Genomic DNA, 24,901 nt, shown 5'->3' with positions numbered 1-24,901 from the left:
AATCAGGACAACTTCTTGAAGGATTTCATCTCCTGAAGAATTAAGGACAAGCTCCTAATCAAGATTTAGATGGTGACAAGAAGAAACAAATTTCCATACTTAGACAATTTCTTCACACAAATTGGAGAACTCAAAGAAGATATCCAACAAGTTGAGGTGGCGCCTCGTCATCTTCCAACCAATCAGATTGTTCCAAGTCAGCATGTCTAGGTTCAATGAACCTAACTTATCCACAAAAGCTTCTAGAGGGAACACTTCACAATGCAACAACCTTCTATTTTTATTGTTGGTTCATATTTAGCAATAAGGACAAGTGTCCCCAAATGTAATTTTCTCATTGGTCGAGGGGTAGTTAATTTTAGGAAACCCTAATTAGGGTTTTGATCTTTCAATCTGGGCCCTTGATCGTTGTTCGATCTCGGCCATTCAAAATTTTTGGACTCCTATATAAGGTTTCCTCCTCTCATTTGTAGAGTGTGAGGTTTTTGAAACATTGTTGCATGAAGGTCATTTCCAGATAATACATTCCTTGTGTGCTTTCTCTTAAGGCCTTGTAATCTCTTTTATCTGAATGATTAGCGAGGTTTTCAATTTCCTCAACATAATAGATTAGAATTTATTTCATGTATGTTAGATTGAATGCAAGATCTGATAAGTATTGATTTGTGGTTTTTCTCCGCTCATACTTTTGGTGAATGGATGATTTTCATTCACTATGTAAAGTTAGTCTGAGCTTTCTTTTGTGTATGCTTAACTTCCAATCATAAGCACATCCCTTGAAGATTGCACCCACTTTGTGTAGTTGTCCTAAGTGAGGCGAAGCAAAGTGTGGTTTATTGAGATCACCTGGTCAATACCGTCTCTTGAATTCCTAGGAATAGATTAGAACTTCTAAACCCTTGTCTCCTTTTCTGTTTTTCATGATCCAAGTCCCGAATAATAAAGCTTCATTGTCTAAACCTTCATTGTGAATTGAAAAATCCAAGCATAAGTCCCTTTGTGTATTACCAGCAAATCAAAACGCCCATTGAGCTTATCCACATGTCAAGACCTAACAAAAGAAACCTTGGAATCGCCATATGATCTTCTAGCAATCTTAGCATAAGTGGTGATTTTTCAAGAGGGGATAATTTATCTTTGGGTACTTTATTCTAATGTTCGGTATATGATAAAATGTACCCCAACAAGAACCATGAGCCTCCTCTCTGAAATATTGATGACTAATACTACAAATCTCTAGAAATCGGCTACATATGCATCTACAAAGCCCCATTGTTTGAGCTAAGCTAACTCCTTGAAATGCAACTATGGATCTTTCTTATCAAACCACTCTATTAGTCTCTCTGTGAACTCCACATATGAAGTGATTTGATCGTGACCCATGGTGACCATTCCATGGTGCCACCACTCATGTGCAATGCCATCCAGATGTCTTGCTGCATATTTGATTGTTTCTTCCTCAAACATGGGATTAAGCTAAAAATATGTTTCCACTTTCTATACCCAATCTCTAGCTGAAGTCTCACCTGAACCATCAAAGTAAGGAAGAGGTAGTTTCCCCACTTTTTTCTGCAAATCATGGTGTTGTGCTCTACCTCCAGCGCAGGGTCAATGCTTCATCCTAACATCAATATAATCCCTTAATGATATAGCAACCAAAAACCCGAGTACTCCATTCGACCAATCTTGCATGAATTGATCCTGCAAATCTATTACTTGAGGCTCATTGTCAACCTAAGGTTGAGCCCTAGGTGGAAAGGTAGGCATAAGATGTCTAGAAGCTATTGTTCTTGTTCGCTAATTTGCATTCCCATCATGATCTAAGTTTTCTCCTTGACCATTGTTGTCTCCAATATTTGCATTATTGGCATTATTTGCACCCACATTTATTCCCAATTGTTGAGCCATCAATTCTATCAACCTCAACCTATGATTTGTTTCTTCTGCTCCCAACTCTGCAGCATGTGCACTAATTATTAGTCTATCTAATGACTGTAAAGGCAGACAGATTTGACATGTGTCAGATCTGGTCTGCCACTACATATGATATTAAATATGACTGTCATATGTATTGCAACTATAAACATTACTATTAATATTATCATATATTAATATTGATATTAAATTCTGCATAAGAACATTATCAGGCAGCATACCTATTAAGCAAATCCTCATGCATACCACCAAGAGCAAGGATGTTACTGCCTGTAACTTATAAACAGTTCTGATCTGATTTGATCTGATCTAATCCATGGTGTTCTCTTGGATCCTTTTGATTCCTTTCCTTTATATCTCTCAATGTGAGGGAGAGGTCACACCTCTTCATCATGTATGCCCTTTGGCAAGAGACACACCCTTTCACCATTAGCACCCGTTGAAAGAGTGCAACTCTTCATTATTTCTGCCATTTGAAAGGGACACAACCTTTCATAATCAGATCTGCACTTCTTATTTAAATCATATCTGCACTTCTGATTTTCAAATTGTCCCCCTCTCAAATGAGGTTCTCTTCTCCCTTTTATATCTTATTGTTGAAGGAGTCACAACTTTCCTTCCATGTCTTTTGACCATTCATCAACTTAATTATATTTAATTATATTCTTTTATATTTTAATTTAATTTTTTATTTTTATTCTTTTGTATTTTAATTTTATTATTGTTATTATTAAATTATATTTCAAAGTAGGGACATTACAGCTCTCTTCTCTACAACCTGTTTCCCTCTAACAAGAGCATCTATCAAGTTTAAAAAACACTCTTCTCCTGGATCTCTAGGATCTTTGTCCCCCATGTTACTTGTTCTCTATCCTTCTATTACCCTTTGTCCTTCTGCAACCAATTTCCTATTAGACCTGTTCCTACGAATGTTGTAGTGATGTGTGAAAGGTTGATGGTCAAATCCTAACATATCATTGCTCTATCATACTAAACCCTTTGGATGGCAAGATACACTACTCTAATACCACTATAACATACAGCCCAGTTTTTTTTTTTGTTTTCTGATTTGAATGTGTTTATGGAAGAAGAAAGATATGCAGAAGATTTGTATGATAATGAAATAACTTGCAACAATGAAATAACTCAAAAAATAGCAATATTAAGGAAAACCCACAAATGATATCTCAAATTTATTTTCAAAGTTGGTTTTACAATGTGTCATCAATATGAACAACATCCAAATAACCAAAATGCTTTAAAAACACATTACAAGCATACCCACCAAATCTAGAAATACATAAGTCTACTTTTGGATTGAAATCTACAAACTGGCATCAAGGTACTTGGATGCCACCCTCAAGAATCACCTCCAAAGGCCATGAAATGGGTGTCTTTATGTGCACAAGCCCTAGATGTCCCCAAATAGCAGCAAACCTCTCCAAAATACCAATCGACCTTCTTTCTAGATTCTCACACCACTCCCAAGCAAGTACGACTAGCAAATGAAATACAATCTCTCCTCAAATCTGCTGCAAACTCACTTGAATCTACTCAAACAATCCTTCTTCAATCTGCACTAAGCTCTTTGTGAATCAAACTGAAAATATCGAGCTACAATGAAATCCCACTATGATTTCTAGATGGAACCAGCAAGCAATCCTCCAAATTGGGTCTCTTACCGATGTGGAAGATGCTCCTTGCAAGGGTTTTCATCTTTGCAAAGCTATAGGCTGAACAAGCTCAACCAGCAAAGAAGATTTCCAAAATATCAAATCAAGCCTAACAAATGAGCTCCAAAAACTTGCTTTTATAGTCCCACAAAAATCCATGCCCTCTTTGGTATTTGCTTTCTTTATTTAATTTAAGTCTCCTGATGTCTCCAAAGTGGCACCTCATTCAAAAAGATCTCCCTTTTTTAAGTATTTTGCACTTTAATAATTTGTGTGTCCCTATAGTCCTTTATTAGATATATTAAAATAACAATAAATTTAAATCTTTAATTTAACTTTATAATTTTATTACTTATCGTTATTTTATTTAAAAGCAATGGACTATATCAATTATAGAGATATCATCATTAACTACATCCACCGGCCATTCTAAAAATAACAATATTGACAACTAGCTTAGTTGGTGCCCAGAACTAGGGTACTTCCCATAGTGTGTTGGTTGAGTAGTGGTGTTGTTGTTGTGCCCACCAAGGTTTAAACCCACGCCGGACCATTGTGATCATAGGCTTGTGCCTTTGATGATCCAACGTGCTCACGGGTTCGAGCCTCAACATTGTTAATAGGGGATGAGGTCCTCCGTTTGTGACCTCACTGGTTCATAGCTCCGGGTCAAAAGCATTTCATGTGGTACCGAGGGGAATGTTGTGCCAGCAGCACCGGTCACATTAAAATTTTACTTGGCACTTTAACAAAAAAAAAGGTCGGTGCCCAAAATTGACTTACTAAAAATAGTATGGAAACCCATCCAAATCTACTCCAGAAAAGGGTGTTATGCACATCTCAACAGACTGAGCTCAAAGGAACACCTGTCACTGCTGAATCAAACTGTCATCATGAGTTCCCTAACCCAACTTATTAGCCTACGTGAACCCACTGAATAGGCTAATAGTCCATCACACTTAACTGCTTAGGAAGGAGATATTACATGGCCATATCAAGTTTCCTGGCCATTGATGTTCTTTTTTGTTTGCTTACTAGAATGGATAGTCTCTTTAGTGAGGATTATTCCTTCAGATATATGTCTTTTCAGGATAAATCCCATTTGCTTCTTTGAAATTAGATTAAGAATGAGATTTTCCAGCTGTTTAGAAATAAGCTTGATTATAATCTTGTAAGAGGCATTGCGAAGAGTGATAGGCTGATACCTTTCAACTTTGAACACATGGGGTTCTCTGGGAACTGGGATCGAAATGGAAGAGTTGATACCCCTGTGGATTCTATGATGTTTCATAAAGCCTCCCACCATCTCAAATAGATCTTCTTTGACTGCATCCTACAAGTCCTGAAAAAAAATTGTAGTGAAGCCAACAGAGCATGGGGTTTTATCTCTTTTCATACTGTATACCACTTCCTCAATTCTTTTATGCTCACTTCTTAAAAAAGTCTCTGGTTTGTTCAATTGTGGCAATAGGAGTGCTCAACAGAGTTTGTTTAGTTGTGTGCTTTGATTGTGGGTGTCTTCTTTGTAGAGCTTCTGAAAGTGTTGCAAAGCATGATCCTTTGTGCCTTGAACAGAATCTATTATGTAACCTGAGACAACTTGAAGCTTAGTGATGGCATTGTGCTCCTCCTTCCCTGTGTTACAGTCAAAGCATTTAGCATTATGGTCCCCTTCAGCAAGCCATGACATTCTAGATTTCAATCTCCAAAGGGATTCTTTACCTTTGAGAAGAGTAATTAATTGGTTTGAAAATTATTGTTGCTGAACCATTAAGTCTTCGCAAGGCCCTTCTTCAATCTTGATTGTAGATCCTCCAGTTGTTGCTTCAAATCCTTGGCATCATGATGCTTATGATTTGATTGAAGCCCGCTTATTGCAGCCCTAGTATTCTGAATTTTGTTCACCCAACTTTGACCAAGAAAAGATTTGAGAACATGCTTCTGGCCAAACTTGTTTGACAGCCTGTTCAAAAACCTCATTTTTAGCCAAAGGGGTGAATACTTAAAAGGAGAAGGCCTACAATTTGTTCTTTTTTGATAAAATAGAAAGCAAATTGGTTTGTGGTCAGAAGTTAGGTTGGGTAAAATCTCCAGACGCATAAGAGGATATGCATCCAAAAGGTCTCCAGAGATTTAAAACTAATCTAACCTGAAGTAATATGGACAGCTCCTGTCCTTTTGTTAGACGAAGTAAAGTTTTCTTTTGCTTCTTTCCTAGTCCTCTTATATTTCCAGAATGATTTTTTATTGATTACCTGCTATACAATGAACTTTAAAGGCCAGACCTATTGTAAACAGTTTTCCTAGCTGTAATGTTCTCAGCTGCATCTTGGGAGTGAACATCCACATTTTTCTTTCTTCCTTTTGATTTTTAGTTTGCAAAGGGGATGCCAGAATGTAATGTCCCCTACTAAGTTCAGGCCTGTTTTAACCATAATTAATCCATCTCAACATACTTATGACTTAAACTTAAACTAAATTGATTAGGGGACAACACTATCTTAACGTGAATCCAATTGGTGATAACCTAATCTTCTTTTTGATATTGAATTGATAATTCAATCTGATTTATAATCTCAGATTTACTTGTTCATTCAAATTACCATAGTTGAACTACTCGCGACTCGGCTTGACTCGCCAAGCCCCTAGGAAAAAAACTCGGGGAAAACTCAGGAAAAACTCGGCAACTTAAAAACACGCTTAAACTTTGTAAAAAATGCATTTTTTTGCAAAATTTAATGAGAAGATGCATCCAATGAGTCAATAAATGATAACACAAAAGAAACAAGCTGATTCTAGATATATTTAAATGCAAAGTGTACAAAATCGCATCCTCATGAGGAATGTTGATGGCTGGAAGCAAAATAGTAAATAGTTTTTTGTAAAACCAAAAGTAAATACATCATTACAAATTACAATTACAACTTCCTCTTCCCAACTCTAGCTAAAAGCCTAAAAAAATTTACTATTCCTCTTCCTCTTCCCAGTGGAGATCTACAAACGCGCAATATTTGAAATTTCATCATTCATACTGATAGTTTCAAACTTTCAACTCTAAAATGTATGATACCAAGATTTCTTCAATGCTAATTATGTTGTTATATGGAGCCTAATCAGACTCGGAAAATAAATTTTCCCTACTTCCATCAACGCAGTTTCCCCCTATATTTTTCGACGGGGGTTTGGGGGCAGCGCCCCCAAGTTGGGGTCAAGGGGCATCGCCCCTTGTGCGCTCCCTGTCGCGATACAGGGCGGGGTCGAGGGGCAGCACCCCGCGAGGCCAAAAATACTTTTATTATTCTATAAAGGCGTCAGGTGTTATAAAGTATAAGAAAGGAAAAAGACATATTGAAATGCCACTTATACTTAAATGTTATTTTTCATGTGTATATTCTGATGAAGAGAATGAAACTGACATGAAAAAACAAAAAATGATAATTTTTTGACATGTTTGGGCCTCTTTTTTTAGTCTAGCCGAGTTTTTTAAAGAAACTCGCCGAGTTTTTGCTGCGAGTTGAAGTCAGAAAAACTCGCAGAGCTCAAAAACTCGGCGAGTTTTTGAAACTCGCCGAATACTCTGCGAGTGTGCCATCTATGCAAATTACTATTTCTATATATATATATATATATATATATTCAGTTAGTACTATACTACAGTTCTTATAAAATATTATAGAAATTACAATCATTATATTATTTTCTATAATTATATTATTATTAAATTCTGCATAAGAACATTATCGTGCTTCATATATTAAGCATTCATATTAAGCATATCCCCATGCATACCACCCAGAACAAGGATGTTACTGCCTGTAACAGTTCTGATCTGATCTGATCGATGGCTGCCAGATAATATATATCTCCTCTTTTTATTTTTTTTATATCCCCCTTACAAAAATGATTTTAATCTCTTTATATACGTTACACATAACCTTTCATGGAAAGGTCATATCTTTTTATTGGCTTTAGTCAATATAGACAAATCACGTCTTTTCAAGTTAGATTGTATATTTGGCATTTAAACACACATTATTTCACGTTATTTATTTTTGTGATTGTTGCCTTAAAAATCGTAGTATTATTGTTGTGTTTACAGCTGCTTCTTTCATTAGTCTTTGCAAGCACCGCTTTCTTCAAACAAATCGTTACCTTTGGAACTTAATAACCATGAGTCGATTTTCCTCAACACAATGATTACGTTATAATATTCTGAATGATATCGCAACACATGTAATCACGGGGCACTTAGAATTTAGGAGATCACACCCTTTCATAGACATCCACTAGTTGCTGTCTTAAGGGTGGGTTTGATGATTAGTAATTGCTGTCCCTTATATGGATATTGACAATAATATATGGTTCTGTTTAGGCAATGTTTAGGGTGATTACTGATTGACTTAACCAATCAGTAACTATTGTTATTTTTAGATATATTAAATAAATAATTAATCAACTAACTACTATATCAAATATATTAAATAAATAATCAGTTATCAAAACATCACCATATCAATTGATACGGGGGCATGACAGATTGAAATATTTGTTTATAATTTATGTAATATAATATTAATTTAAATATTTCAAGAATATTATTATTGATATAGAAATATTAATTTAAAAAAATATATATTTAATAATTTCAAATAATCATTCGTTGATAAATTTATATTAATTAATAAATAATAATTGTTTCATTTATGCTATGTATAACGATCAAGGAGGGGACACATAATGTTTTTTACATCCTAATCCTTGTCTTCTTGAATCACACATCTTTCTTCATATTGGGAAGAAAAGTTTTATGTGGCTTGGTTTTTTGTTGCATTTTCTACAGGGGTGTTTTCCTCTTCATCTTCATTGTTTGTTTATCCTTCCTCCACAATCTCCTCTTGCATTAGAGCTTCAAAATAGTTTGAGGTGAAGAGACCTTTATTAGCTGGTCTTGTTTCTGCACATTCTATATTGCAATCAGAAGACTTGTTGATATCCATCCTTTTGGGCTTCTTGTGTTATAGTTTTTCTCTCTCATTAAATGCCTATGTTCATGGTAAAAGTTTGACTTAAGCGAATCTGCCCATAATCAAGGATTTGAGTGAACACCAAGTCAATTCTTCTTGAGATTTATGGCCTCTAGAAGAACCTTCAAGAGATCAACTTGAACATAGATGCAGGCTATAGACTAGTTATTATACTTTGGTTCTGCCAATGTTTTATAAATCCCAATAGTATTCCCAACGGCATTTAGTGCCTCTTCATGCCAGAGATTGAGAGATAGCAAGATCAGCCTCAGCCATACTGATAGAGCCTCCTCTAGAGGGTCGAAATTAGGGGTCCAATCGTTCAAGTAATGTCCTGTTGATGTGTTTTTTATGCACAAAACATTTCAGAATAAAGTACAAAGGTAATTTACCCTCTCTTGAACAAAATCACCTCAGATGCTAAGAATGAGATCAACTAAAATGATTCCAAGGTTTCTACATGTCAGGTCTTGACGAGTGGGTAAGTTCAGTGGTTGATGTGAATTGCTGCGTTTCACTTTGGGGACTTACGCAAATGTTTGGATTATCATGAATGATGCGGAATAGGTGTGTTGACAACTTAAGATTTATCAATAAGGCTCTAGATTTACTTCTTACTAAAAAAAGGGGGAAAAAGAATAGGGGTTCACGAAATCTATTCTAATCCTAGGAATGTAGGAAATGATGAATGGATCTAGTGGAATCAAACCAGGCAAGGTCTCACAATCAGGTATTGACACAAGCTTAGTGCAATCATCTAAGGTATACTTAATGATTTTCAGACTATCACCATCAAACGAAGACACCATCCAAGTTGATGCTTGTCAACGGACGCATAATAGTTGAAGTTATGCTTACTCAAACTCCAGTTGACCACACAAGGCGCACTTACCAGCGGAAAGAGGCTAGTGGTATGGATTAAGGATTCCACACAAATGAATTCAACAAATCTTTCACTCAATCTAACATACATGAAAATAAATTCTAATCTAAATTCTAATCTAACTTGGAGAAATTGAGAACCATGAACGCAAATACAACATTTGAAGAGCAAAATCACCAACAATTGAACAATGATTAGGATTCAAATAGCTATAGCATATACCAACAATTCAACAAAAACTCTCTCTTACAAATGAGAGACAAAGGGGCATATATAGAGTCTCTTACAAAATGGATGGCCCAGATTGATCTAAGATCAATGGCTGAGATCATGCCAACAAAACCCTAGAATTGCACTAATTAGGGTTACATAAAAAATGCCGCCACCAACATATGGCCTAATGAAAAGATATCTAGTCATCATATAGGGAATCTTCTAGAAGATTCCTTCCTGCATCTCTCTCTTTCCTAGCATACTCCAAGAATCTAGCCAATACTGAATCTAATTCCTCCATGGAAATGCTAGGCAAGGTATCCTGTTGTAAATCAATCACATCCAATGAATCCGAGCAAGCATTCAAAGTGTTCTTCCATTCAGGCATGAGCTTCTGCGAATTATGAACATGAATCAACAAAGAGACCAAGTCATCTATCTGACTCTTCTGCAAAGAGTCCAACTGGCAAAAATACATAAATTTCATCTTGTCTCTTAATTCGGCTAAGTGTAAACCACTAGCATCCCTAACATCAACACCCAATAATTCCTCAATCGAGGCAACGATTTTCATCTGAATGTCCTGAATTAATCCTTCCATCTCCATACAACTCGATTGGGCGTTCTCATAAGCTGATTTCTTTCAAGCTAGTGCACAATACCAACCATGGAAATTATATATGTCTCCACTGTGCACAATGTTCTCGTTGACCAAGGTGGAATTAGGAACCTTCTTCAATGCCAGGAGGCGTGGAATAGTCTTCTCTTGGATAGGCCGGAATTCTTCCCAAACTCCCTCCAAATACTGGATTCTGAATACGAGCGTTGTTGTCTTATCATATGCTTGGACAAACTGAGTAAGGAAATCATCTGCCTGCTTTCTTGTGCTTTCAATCCACTTTTCCACCTCTGAGTGTGTACCTCTTGCTACCTCGCAGTGTGAATGTATTCCATGGTCAACTGCAATAGGGGAAATAAGGGTGGGATCTCCATGCCTAGTCCCTGCAATATACTCTCTGAGTCTAATGTTTTCTTCTTTGTACCTTTCATTCTCCGCAATCGCTGTGTCTAACTTTGCATTGATTGCTTGGAGGTTGTCACCAATCTCCTGGAATTCCTGCCCTGCGGATGGATGACCAAGGGCGACTGAAGTGATCTGGAAATCCATGGAGAGTAGCAGTGTCCGCTATCACGCCGGCTCTAGGAACAACAATCTGCGCAATCCGCATTCCTGTCTCATCTCTAGCTATGTGTGACAAAATCTCCGCTCTTCTGGGCTCCTTCTTCTTAGCACTCCTAGCTATGTAGTCATCAATATCATCAATAGGTTGTACCTCTATCATTTGTTTACTTTTTTCCATACTCTCCTTCAACCATTCAAGAATAGCGGTCATCTCCATACCATCATCGAGACATATTTCTCGATCAATGTCCTTCAGTGCCGAGATGACTTCATCATTATCATCAGGATTATCCTTAGTCCAATCATATACTTCATTTCCCAAGCTAACTTCCAAAAGGACAGTAGGGGATCCCAGCTGGTCATCATTCTCATCAGGAGGTGCAGATGTCGCTGTGGTATGGAATTCCTGAATTTTCTCTGGTAGTATCACTGTGTTGGAACACTGCTGAGTCTCCTTATTCTGTTCTGTTACTTCAATCACTTCGATTGACGAGGCACTGGGAGGGGGTGAAGGAATGATGAGTGAAGTGATAGTCTTATGTTTCTTCTTCACATCCTCAATCTTCTTCCCTCTAGCCTTGACTTCTCCAGGCATGCTCTTCCTTCTCTTGGGAGCTTGACTCTCTTCGTCTGCATGAATCCTGACATCACTGACAGTCCTCTGATCATCCTCGGAGGTAGACTCTTCCGGCTTCATCCTTTCATAAGTGAAGGGAACACCCATGTCAACTAATTTGTTCATCTGTATATCTACCCATGTGCGGGAGAAATTCAAGACTTCTCTCATCAATGTATTCAGGTCAATTTCTTCTGACTCTGACCAATTTGGCAATAGGATTGCCTTCTTCATTTCATTCTCATAATGCGGGTGTGTATGATCTCTATCATCTAATACCTGATCAGGGATGAGGAAAAGTCCACACTTCCTCATGAAATCCACTGACATTCTGGACCACATTCTTCTCTTCACTGCTTGTTCGTCCATTAAGTTAGCCCAATAATCTTCTATGTCAACCTTATGAGTGAACTTCTCTCCTCTAATCCTTCCGACCTTCTTGTCTGTTCCGCGTGGAATTCCGAACACCTCAACAATGGCATCCTCAGCAAGGTAGGCAATGACGACACCCTTGGGACTCTTAATCATTCTTGTGAGCGGATCGTAACATCGTGCACATTCCATGATCAACTCACTGCACTGTATGGATTGTGGAAACCCAGCGGCATGGAAAATGCCACTCTTCATAATATTCGCATATGCTGGAGAAGGAACCTGATCTCTAGATCCGAACATCTGACGCTGCATCTGGTCGAAGTCCAGGAAATGCATGTTGGTATCAGTGATCTCCTTTCATCTGGATGAAATCTTAAACTCTCGATAAAATCCAATCTTCAGCAGCTCTTTCCTTTCCTTGTATCTGATTTTGACATCACACCTGTACGAAGCTGGAAGTTAGTCCTAGGATAAAAATAAATACTTGTAATAAAATTCCTGACTTTCTAGAGATTTAGCTAATTCAGAGCATGGAGTCAGGAAAATAATCCATACACTTGGTAAATTTTAGCAATTACGTTCAATGTGTGACAACACTAAGGCATGGAAGCCTTCCATAAAATTCATTTATACCTCCTTATGCTTAGAAAATATGCAAGCAAAAAATGCAAAGAAGTATACCGGATAAGTGATGACTAAGGAAAGGTGTGAAAGGTTGTGTTTTCACACAATGAATGTCTGAAAGCACCTTCCGCAATCAACAATGGAGGTCAAAAAATTTTGAAGACAACCTGAAAAATCAGACTTTCAAAACATGTTGTAGTCTTCAAAATGTGCATAAAATCAATAAAAATCAGTTTTACTGATGAAAACAATCATTTTCTGGAATGTAAGTATGGCTGGTAAAAATTAGTTTTCTAAGGACAAGTCTGAAAATCGAACACTTCAAACTTACTAGCACCTTGCAAAGTGGTTTAAATCCCTGAAAATGATGAAAAAATTTCTAAGGAAACAGCCCCAAGCAAATTCGCCAAAATTGGTTAGGTGGCTGGAAATGAAAATTTCTGAGGACAACCACCTAACAATGGAGTTTCAGACCTGCAACAGTGATAAAATGGTCTAAAAAGTGCACAGAAAACTCCATAAAACACCTCTGAATGCTAAATATTTAAGTTGGAATTGGCTGGGCAATAAAAACTTAAGTCTGAAAATTAATGGCAGCCATTAATGGAGGTCAAAATCTGAAGCAAACCTCAGATCTGAAGCGAATCGGCAAGTTGGAAGTGATGGCAGCCAACAAACATGCATGAAAATCATCAAAACATGGCACCAAAACACTTCCAAGCAAAATCGAATTTTTCCCAAGTCTAGCGCCTAAATGGAATTCTGAAAATTTGATGTCAATGGCAACCTTGATCTGCAACAATGAAGGATGGCAGCAATCTGGAAAAATCGCCCAAGTTGGGGTTGAATACCCCAAACACAAAAATTTGCCTTAGCAAAAAATCGAAATTTTCAAAATTTTGAAAATTGTTGTTAATGGCAGCAATCTGCAGCAATGAAGGTCTGAACAGCAGCAAAAATGGTGGAGGAAAAATCGCCCAAGTTTCCAATCATGAATTTGCCAACTTTTACCAAAAATTGTAAAATTTGGAAAAAATCACCAAACTTAGCAAAATCGAAAATCTGAAACTGGTCTTTAATGGCAGCCAAGAGGAATAGATCAGCAAGCTAGAAAAAATGGAGGAAAACAAATCCTCAATCCCACACTTCACAAAAATGCCTTGCTAAAAAAATTCGCCCAACTTGGAGAAAAATCGCTCTCATGGAGACACTTGGCAAAAATAATATTAAAATAATGTTGAAGTTCCTCTCATATACTTGCTTTCACCTCCAACTTTCACCACACAAGCAATGTGGGATAAAAAACACTTGTATAAATACTTGCTTGGTGAAACCCTAACTTGCTTCTAGAAGGTTCAAACATTTAATAATTATTGCAAGTTATTAAATTTGCTTTTAAATTTTAAATAATCATTTAATAATTATTTAAAAGCAATCAAAATGGGGCTTATCTGTTAAAATATTGCAAATTAAATCCAAAATAAAGCCTCCAGGGGAAAATCGATATAGGTTGGGATTAAAAAATCCCTTTAAAAAATCACTTAAGTGTCAAAATTCGCCCCATAGGGGAAATTCGACCCATGCTTGGATAAAAATCCATGCTCAAAATCATCAAAATGCACATAAAAACCATCCCAGGGGAAATTCGATGTGAGTTTGGACAAAAATCCAGACAAAAATGCACTCATTTTGCAAAAATCACCCCCCAGGGGAAATTCGATGGGTGTCTGGACAGAAATCCATACTCAAAACTCACTTAACTTGGAAAAATACCTCCCTGGTGGAAAATCGACCTCAGTCAGGACAAAAATCCAGACTCAAAACTCTTCATAATGTTCCCAGTGGAAAATCGATCCCTGTCTGGATAAAAATCCGAACAAAAATCCTTACAAAAATGCTCAGGGGAAAATCGATCCCTGTCTAGATAAAAATCCGGACAAAAATCCTCACTTAGTTGTCACAAAAATCTTGGTGGAAAATCGACCCAGGCATGGAATTATCCTTGCACTCCAGTCCGCACTCCCAGGGGAAATTCGATGGCAGTCTGGATAAATCCTGACACTTAAGCCAAATTTTAGCATTTCGAGGGGAAAATCGCTCCAGGTGTGGATAAACAGTGGGGGAAATTAGTGGCCAGTATGGATTCCAGGGGAAACCCATGTGTAGTATGGATTTTGAGTGGGGGAATGGGTTGGGTAGTCTGGAATGTGAGGGGAAAAACACCTCTAGCATGGATTTTGACCCTTTGACCCTTGGAATATGAATTTCCCTTAGGATTTTATCATTTTAACCACTCGAAATCACTCAACGACTTTAAATTTAATTGGACTTATACTAATTTTCCAAAAATATGAGTGAAACGCTAGGAAAATATTGGAATAAAGTGCGAAACCAACTTAAATATTACCTTAGGAGCGAGAAAACAACTCCAAAAGGTCTGTGAATATCTTGGCACTTTAAAATCATTGATGCGCGTGTTTAAAAACACGTTAACGTTCAATAGGTCTAACACTTAGCAAAACTTAGGATCATTAAAAATATCATCTTTTGCAACTTGATCCTAACACTTCAAAACCCTAGACGGCACTAGGCATGATCAAAACTCCGGGACTCGGGCACGGGAAATGCAAAATTGCCCACTAAGCAGCCAAAACCCTAACCTAACAATGCAGGAAACTGGCAAAGAGGGGGTCCCCGTTAGCAATGGGGCGATGTGTGAAAAGGTCACAACATGTCCACAGGGGCCAAGGAACCAGGAGCCACTACACAATATCAGATCCTTTTCTTCTGTCAGAGAAAGTGGCCACAAATAAACCCATCATGAAAGGGGATTTCATTGTTTCCCCTTCTTTATTTCTCTATTCCCAGTTGACCTGGGATTTCAACACTTTGGCAGATAGCCAGGGACCTGTAAATTTGCCCACCAGCACCAGCTATGTTAGATAAATTAGCATATTTTTCATTTCATCTTGGGCGATAATTACTGTTGGCACCTCCCTCTTTGAACAATACAGAGATAACTCTTTCCTTAGCTGGCTCCCTGTTAGTTACAACTCCACAACTAATTGAGACAGAAGAGAGTGTTTCCCCTCTTCTATGAATAGACATGTTGCAGAAATAAGGGAGATGCTCCTACCAAATAGAGAGTGGGCAGTGGCAGATTGATTTAGCAACAATTGGGTTTCTTTGAATAATCCTCGTTAGTTCTCTTGTGCCTAGACCAGTTTCATATAGCAAGGATATGTACTGGATAAACATTAGGGCTGTATGATCTTTAACACCATGGAATACAGCTACTACACGAGAAATCTTATGGAGGCTAAGGTTTTCCAATATTTTAATAGTTTTATGAGATAGACACACAAACTTGTGAGTGACATGCTTTATGATTTCTGTTGGTTGAGAGCGATTTATGCCTTTCCTGATGAGTTGCTTGATAAAATTTCAGGTCAATTTATAAACTTCCCAAACTTCTTAAAACATAATCAACAGTGCTTAAATGCAACCATAGTTAAAGCTGCATGCACCATTTCAATTTAAATTTACTAAAATGTCTTTGAGGATGAAATCAATCTCTTGTATAGAAAACGCCCTTAAAAAAATAAAGAGAAGTAAAGCTGTTTTCCATAACAGAATTATTAATTGGAAACCTTATAAGGAACAATTAACCACACAAGTCAAGAAGAGGAGATTCTGTTTTCAGTCTCAATGAAACTTGGCTACCTCATTTCAACAATCAATTTGGATCCTGAAATGTAATAAAGGAAGAGGAATGCACAATCAAACAGGGAGGCCTTCAAGGAGTGATATCAATGTAAAATGATATGCCCACAGCTGAAAAAAGGGTGATGGCTGGAAGGGACTGTCCTTTTAGGATTGGGAAATTGTCATAATAAGTTAAATGGAAGACAAAACACAAGGAGACCATTAAGACCCAGGATGATATTGCTAAAAAGCTCATAGCATCCTGAAGGAATGGTCCAAGGCACTTGGAAGTGTGACTGAAAGGCTCTTTTGTCTCTGATAGGCTCTTGGACTCACCCGCAAAGTTCAAGTGAAGTTTTTTTATATAATCAATTTCTTATATTCCTGGGGCTTATGTTATCAATGTAGCTTCTATAGTCTATTAGGTATATGAATTCGTATCACAATGCCTCCATATTTGCTTCTTTTGAATCAGAGGGGTCCTTTTGGTCAGTCTATACTCTCGAGTATCAGAAATTATTACTATTTAAGGGGTGAGTAGTTTTTGTTACTCAACCTCCTTCAGTGGAAATTGCTCCAATGACTTTAAGACCAGTTTTATAAAATTAACAGCTCTTAAAATATATCTATTACTTTGCTGATTAAAAAAAGAACATGTAAAAATTAGAGATCAAGCCAAAATCCAAAAGTGATAGCTACTTCTACATAGAAACCAATTCAATTTTTTAACTTGAATTACTAATAACAAAAGGAATATAAAAGCAAATAGTGTGAAATACCATCAAGACAAGTGGGGCAGACATCTTCATCTCCCAGGAGAGATAGGCTAGATTCAATTCTCATCATTGCTTTTAATGTCTGTCGTTTTCCAGGTGATTCAGGTTGGCCTTGATCCTCATAATCTGCCTCATTCCAACTCTGCAAGGTTGTCAAGGGTTCACCATCTTCATCATTATTGGTTCGTCTAAGGGGCTCAGACTCTCCATGCAAATGGCTACCAGTCTTGTCACGTCGTGAAACCAAACCATCACGCTGTAAACGGAGATACCTGGGATCTGTATCATAGGGCAAGGGCCTTGGAGGAGCCCGATATGTATCAGGTGGGGAACTGTCAGGTGAAGTGACACCTAGGAATCCAGCTGACGATGAAGGGACTCCTTGAATAGATGAAGAAACACTATTACCTTCAACTCTATAAAAAACTGATGAATACTGCAGAGAAACACATGAAAAAGAATAAACACACAAGTAAGCTGATGAAATATTTTCCTAACTAGCCAAACCTGCTTTAATGAAGAAATTAACAGAACCATGCCAATCTCAAATCTAGCGGATCTCATCAAATTACTAGAATAAAAATATTTTCGCATACATACACTAACAATGCTCTTAACACAAAAATATTATGTAGATTTGTTTTGGGGGGTGGGTGAATTTTTCCACTGACTAACAGTATCTTTATTGCTCAAATCATCACTATGATGATAATGACTATTTTTCATTAAATAGTCATCTCTCTAGGACCTTTAAATAATTAAATCCATGAAATGCATTGGTGAATAACAACAAGGTACGGTAACTGGAAAAACACACAAATATCTCTAAGCATTTGTTAGTAAATGGATGACAACGCTTTTTTTCTAAATTCTCAAGAGATTCTTTTGTGCTTTGTGGTCCCCTTGCCTCCCTTGCCTCCCTTGCCTTGTGCCTATTCATATAGAGAAGTGACTAATCAGTAGGAATAGTCATCCTGATTATGACATCAGCATTTACAAAATGTTCCCATAGAATGAGAACTCCCTGCCCGCCCACCCCACAAAAAAAGAGTAGAACATCAGACATCAAATATTACTGGAGAAATGAAAGTAGTTAAAATCAAGAGAAATGATCAAATGTACAATAATATTGTTCAATTAACTAATAGTAATACTTTCCAGTCTAACATAACTATACTTTTAAATATAAAGTGCAATCCATGTCAGGTTGGGCCTCCAAACCGTCTGCATTGCCATTACTTAATAAAGAAAATGTTGTCATTTGAACAAAATAGTATTTCCTTAAAACGTATCAGCTGATAGATATATCATTTCTAAACAAAGTTACCTAATCAGAATCAAAGATGGGTATGGCTGCTGGTATGGCAAAAAACATTTGGGGGCTGTGTACATTCTAGGTCAATCTGTACAAAAAACATGTAAAAATCATATGTAAACAAAAAGAAAAGTTAAGAATGAAATACTACATATGCTAAACAAAACTACTATTGATATTAAAAGCTGGAAATATTATATACTAATGTATTTAAAATATTTAATATATACATAGAATTAAAACGTTATAGAATACATTAATTATAAATATTTATAATCTATGTTACCAGATTCATCTGGTGACTAACTGAATTCAGGTCCAGCTCGAATCACATCTATAGTATGGTCCTATTCACATACGGATTCCGACAGAGAGAACAAAACAGGCTGGACAAATCCAGGAAAACCCAAGGAGGATCCAAACAGATCGTAGGGAAGCCACTACTATTTGAATGAAATTTTTTATTTTTTCACCTTTGACTTTGACTTGGTTACCCTAAAACAAATTCCTAACCCTAAAAGTACCAACTAAAGCATATAAAACACTAAAACAAACTCATTTTAGCTCATTGTAATTGCTGAAGACAAATACAATGCCAAAAGGATGAACTTGCATTCTTGCTTATCATTCAACAAATAGAATTGAAGATTCCATAGCAATTGAATTGCTATTCCTATGCACGTGCAAGTGTCCATTAGATACCAAGAAGATTATGGAAGAATTGTTTTGAAATGAGATATGCTTTTCTGTATTTTTTTCCTGCATTTTTGTTTTACAAAACGAACTCTCTTGCTTTCCTTTTCTTTCATTTTTCTATGAATGTATCACTATATTTTAAATTTTAAAATAATTAGATTTAACATATCTATTTTATGATTTTATTTGTTTTGAATGTGTTGTGTGTAAAATTTATAGCTGTAGGCAGTACAATGAAAGCTAGTTCTAGCTCCACAAACCAACATAAATTCAAAACAGATCCAAGTTCTACTCTTTGGAAGTATGTTAATATGTTACAACTCCAAGTTGGTGGGGTTCAACGTCAAGCATTCAAGTTCATATAGTCAAATAAAAGTCCATTTGTATGAAATTCTTGTTCTAGGCATCGACGCTTTCCCTAGAAAGAATGGTGCACTTGTGCCACTGAAGCAAGTGATAGCATATATTATTAACGAGAGGGAGCAAGAAAATGAAGTAACAAGCCATATTGCAAATCATACTTTAGCAAAGAGAAGATCAAAAGGAACAAAGTTCCCTATGCCCCCATCTAACCTGAATGTTGTGGTACAAAGCCACCCATTTTTGGCAACTCCTAAATAACAACCCACCAAAGCTTGTAGAAAATTCATTGAAACCTATAAGAAGATTGCGGACCAAGACAATGGTGTCCATTGTTTTTTATGGGTGGAAAGATGCTAAAAATTGACCCTTGATCAATATCATAGAAATGTCCCCTAAAAATATAGTTTTTAGTGATTGTAAGGGGAAGGTGAAGGATCCTCATTACAACCATTGTGGGTGGGTCCCCATAATGTTGTTCAAATCATAACAAACAATGCAAATAATTGTAGAGTTGGTTTGTTGGTTGAGAAACACTATTCACACATTTTTAGTACACCTTGTGCAATCCACTCTCTTAAACTTAGGTTTCAAAAGATTGGAAACAATATTGATTGGATCAAAGAATTGTACATAGAGGGTAAAGAGATCCAAATGTTCATCACCAACCACCACATGTTGCAAGACATATTTAGAGCATTTTCAAAATTGGAGCTACTAAAGATAAGTGAAGCATTATTAAATTTATGTTTTAGTTTCACTCTAGTTAATTAATAATTTATTAAACTTGGTTGATTCTTAACTTAATTGTGTATTCTAATTCTTCTAAAAAAAACCTGTTTTTAATTTTTATTTTTTTTAATAGATTGTTGAGACCCAATTCACCTCTAACACAATCATCTTAAGACTTGTGAAGGTTCGAGAGGCACTTTCTAGCATTGCCAAAAGCCAAACTTGGTCCATATGGAGCTGATGGAGCACTTGGAGGGAAAAAATACAAAGCAAATGATCCTAGATGACTCTTGGCAGGGTCATGTGGAGTATCTCCTTAGTTTCACTGAGCACATTTTTTAGTAGAATTTGTTGCAGTGACATGGACAAGCCTTACTTGGGAGAGATACATGATGGCATCAGCTCAATGATTCAAAAAAAGACCATCATAAATAAAGGGCAAGATCTTGAAAAAAAATTCTTCAAACAAGTGCACAAAATTAATAAAGAGAGATGGAACATAATGACCATCCCGCTACATTTTCTTGCCTTCGCATTAAATCCAAAATACTGTAATGCTAATATTTTTTTCATTCCAACAAGGGTTGCCCCATATAGAGATTATAAAGTCGTTGAAAGATACAAGGTAGCATTTCGAAGACTCTTCCTTGATCTTGATTTGCAGGTATTAATCACAACTAAGTTCATTGATAAGTACACTCCAATGGTTAAATCATTTAGGCTCTTTACGATAACTTCAAGAAGGATGCTCACAGTTGGTGGTTCTTCCATTGCTAACAATTCCTACACCCACAACCACTCACAATCAAAATTTTATCACAAATTTCATAAATTTTTGTTTTTAATCTGAGTTTCAAATATAATTTTTTATTTTTTTTATTTTATATTATATGACTCTATCTCTCTAGTTTGTCTTCATAGGTTGCTAGTTAATCTACATCTAAGAGAAATTGGAGAACATACTCTTTCATCCACTAAGCAGAATGCAACAGATTGCACTCACAAAAGGCAGAGAACTTAATGCATCTGTATTCCAAATTGTGCCTCCTTTCACAGAACAAACATGGCTACAAGAAAGGGGACACAAAGTTGTGGGATATGGAGCCAAAGCATACTAACTTGGATGCTTCCACTTCCAACATGTTGCACTTGAGGAATCCAAAAGCAAGCACACTTTTAGTGTGAGTTACAATAGTACTCCTTGTGGTTCTTCAAATGTTCCTACATCTAATGTCAATTATGATGATGATTTTGATAATTTAGAAAATCCATGACACTGATATTTGATTGTTGAACTCAATATTATTATTTTATTATTGAACTTGAAATTTGAACAATGAAATATTTTATAATATTTATCATTTATGTTTTAAATAACATTCAATGGTGCTTTTGTTAATTATATGATGCTATGTGGTATTTTAAACTTAATCCTGCTTTTAGCCTACAAACATGTATATATTTACAATTTTTACCTTTTTTCTATGGATGAATCCAATCCCAATAAAAAGTTTGTCAAATCCACAAACTGAATATGCAAACCCAAACCAAAATCCAAGTAGTGACCAAACTAGAACTAGCAACATAGCTTATAATAAGTACAAGTACAATATATGTCTAAACATTAATGTGAAATGTTGTTTCCTTTGGAGCAAACACAATAAAGGTAAGTTGTAAGGACAACATTTGAATATATTAGTTACAAATTAAATGTTATAAAGTTGTATGGATATAGATTGTAATACAAGTTATAAAGTGGTTTTTGGTTTTCTTTTTTCCATTGCAATTATATTCCCAGTGACGCTTCCCACTTAGAGTTCCCATTGCAATATATGTTATAATGTTATAAAGACCAAATATTGCAAATTTCCTACTTAAACTTTTGTGTGCTTGATAACTGCCCTTAACACCTGCATACAAAAAAGATACACACCAAATATGTCTATAAAAATTTGCAAGTATAATTTTTGGTTTGTTGCAGTAGTTGTTTAGGGTTTCCCAATCAACAAGTCAATGAAAAACATGTTGAAACCTTCACCAACTACATGAATTGATTTAGACTCATTTTAGATTTGCCACATGGACCTTAAAACTGCTTAGGTTCAAGCAGCAACGTTTTCAAGTGAATCCATCTACTTGAAACTAAAGCCTACGCAAAACCACAATCAATTCCACTTCATACTAAAAAACAAACAATTTTAAAGCCCATTTGTTAACATAGTTTTTAAAAGGTGCTCATATTACTCAAACCTATTATATAGATCAGATCAAATTAATTTTGACACCAACAAATGATGAGAAATGGTCAAAAGTGCTACAAAATACTAAAAATATGAAGTTGGGTAAAGAGACTGCCTAAGGCCTTTCTAGTTGTAATATCCCTTGCAAGGCATTAGCTCAAAACCATGAGAAATTTTTGTGATCACTCATATCCTAGCTCTTTGTGGTAACGAAATTCCCACCTGTTGTGACCATTTCACACATCGCCCCATTAAAATGGGGACCCCCTCTTTTTGCTTTTGTTTTCCCTGTTCTTCTCTCTGCTTTTAGGGTTTTGAGTGAGTGAGTGAGTTGTCTGGGCTAGGGCTAAGCCTTAGGGGTTTCTTTTGGATATTTTCAAGCCGAGTCCAGTCAAATTTTGAAAGTTATTACGCATCCCCCCAAAGATTGAGATTTTTGAAGAAAGGTGAGTCTGTCACGAAGTCGGATATGTCTCAGGTTACGTCTAGTCAGAGTTCTTTTGGGAAAATTCAAATTTTGTCTAAGTGTTAGCATTTTGAAGATAAAATTGTACATTTTTGCCTAGGTAAATTTTGATCAAATTATGGAGGCAAGATGATGCCTAAAACAGAGAGAATGCTCCCGTCCCTCACTGAAGGACCATGCCACTTTTTCAAGATAACTGATTCCTGGCCTTGAAGATGACCTAATTATGCCTTGTGAAATGATTGAAGACCTAAATTGTGGATATTTTAGCTTAGAAAGGTGAAATCGCTCCTATCCCTCTCCCAGGGACCAAGGCGAAAATGTTATTTAGTGCATATTTGTCTCTGACTTTTTTAAAACTGTTTGTGCAGGGTCTCCAGGGGAGATAATTGGATGTGACTTGATGATTTTAGGGATTTTGAAGGTTTGAAAATGGTGAAATTTGAAGGATTAAGATAAATTCGCCCTTGTCCCTCCCTGAAGGACCAGAGCGATTTTCTTTATACACACCTTTTAAGACCTTTCTCGGACTTGAGCTCTTGTTCATAGCTTGTAACAGGATGATATCTTCCCTAGCAAAGGAATTTCGAGATGAAAAGTGAAAAGATTTGGCCTAGAGGGCAAAATTCGCTCCTGTCCCTCACTGAAGGACCGCAGCTTGAATTTCAAAATTTGCATTATCCTTGCAAGATTAAAGTGATTTTATGATTTGAAGAGGTCAAGGGAGGCGTGTTTTGTCCGTTGAATATAACTTGAGTGGACCACAAAGGAGGGAATCAACCCAAAAGACAATAATCGCTCCTGTCCCTCTCCAAGGGACCAGAGCGATTTTCTAAAAAAGGCAAATTTCTTGCAAAGGTAAGGCAAGTTTCGTGTTTGAAATGAATGAAAGAGGGCGTGGTTGGTGCATTGAAGATAATTTCGAAGGCTAGAAAAGCACAGGTAAGCTCATAATTGCAAAATCGCTCCTGTCCCTCTCCAGGGGACCAGGGCGAAAACCTAAAGGACTATCTCTTTTCTCCAAATTGGGACGAATCCAGGCCAAGGTACAAGTTTGGAATGATACTTAAAGTGCTTCAGGGTGGAATGGAGTTGCAAGGACCACAAATTTCGATGACAATTGGCTAAAGCGCTCCTGTCCCTCACCAAGGGACCAGGGCGAAATCCCCACATATGCCTATTTGCCTAACATTTTCAAATGCTATTTTTTTGTTCCAAGACTCAAGAAGGAGTGGGGAATGATGTTTTATGCTTTGAAGGTAATTGGAGCTCGATGTGATCAAGAGTTTGTACAATGAATTAAAGAACGCTCCTGTCCTTCACCAAAGGACTAGGGCGATTTTTATAAAATAAAAAATTTCCCTCCAAAATCACGTTTAGGCAAGGTGGTGCAAGATGAGAAATGCCTTTTAAAAAATGGTGAACAAGGAATTGCTTCCAAAAATTGACAATCCTAGGCTCAAATGCAAAAATCGCTCCTGTCCTTCACTGGAGGACCAGGGCGAAAATCTTGGGAGAGCCTATTTTGCCTTGAGGAAACGAGTTAAGCATGCATAGAATGAACAATGGGGATCATTGCTTACCCCACAACATGAATTGGCAATTTAAAAGATAAAGATCAAGGACAAAAGTAGAAAATCGCTCCTGTCCCTCACCAAGGGACCAGGGCGAAAATGTCCTAAGGCACACTCCTTCTAAAGATCAAGTGAATTAAACTCAAAGTTCCAAATAACAATGCCATTTTGGACGCCAAGGATGAGGTTTTGAACGTGAAAGCAAGGAATGCAAGGCTTAAAATGCAAGAGCGCTCCTGTCCCTCTCCAAGGGACCAGAGCGAGGTTATTGACATTCGTTATTTTTTACCATGCTTGGGCGTTAATATCCTCCAAGTCGCATTAGATGCCAAGTTCGCTAAAAACTTCGAAATATTTTAAAAATTTTAATTAAATTGGCATTTAATAAAGGTGCATGGGTATTTAATAATTAATTTGAGCCTTAGAAAATCAATTTTTTTTTATTAATTGAGGCATTTGAAATTAATTATTATTAAATTAAAATTAAAAGATAGAGCGCTTGAGGTATCAT

The 24,901-nt window shown here is 36.6% G+C and overlaps 1 protein-coding gene across 3 annotated transcripts in view; it reads right to left on the bottom strand.

Annotated features, from left to right (window-relative positions):
- LOC131046198 (E3 ubiquitin-protein ligase At3g02290) overlaps positions 1-24,901 on the bottom strand; it is a 109,216-nt gene that overhangs the window by 58,711 nt on the left and 25,604 nt on the right. For all 3 annotated transcript variants that reach the window (XM_057979874.2, XM_057979875.2, XM_057979873.2), the window contains one exon: positions 17,011-17,443. In XM_057979874.2, the coding sequence (XP_057835857.2) occupies positions 17,011-17,443 (433 nt within the window). The remainder of the gene's footprint in view (positions 1-17,010; positions 17,444-24,901) is intronic.

This window comes from Cryptomeria japonica, chromosome 2 (assembly GCF_030272615.1).
Source record: "Cryptomeria japonica chromosome 2, Sugi_1.0, whole genome shotgun sequence".
In the NCBI taxonomy this organism is placed as follows: Eukaryota; Viridiplantae; Streptophyta; class Pinopsida; order Cupressales; family Cupressaceae; genus Cryptomeria; species Cryptomeria japonica.
This window is presented reverse-complemented; position numbering and strand designations above follow the sequence as displayed.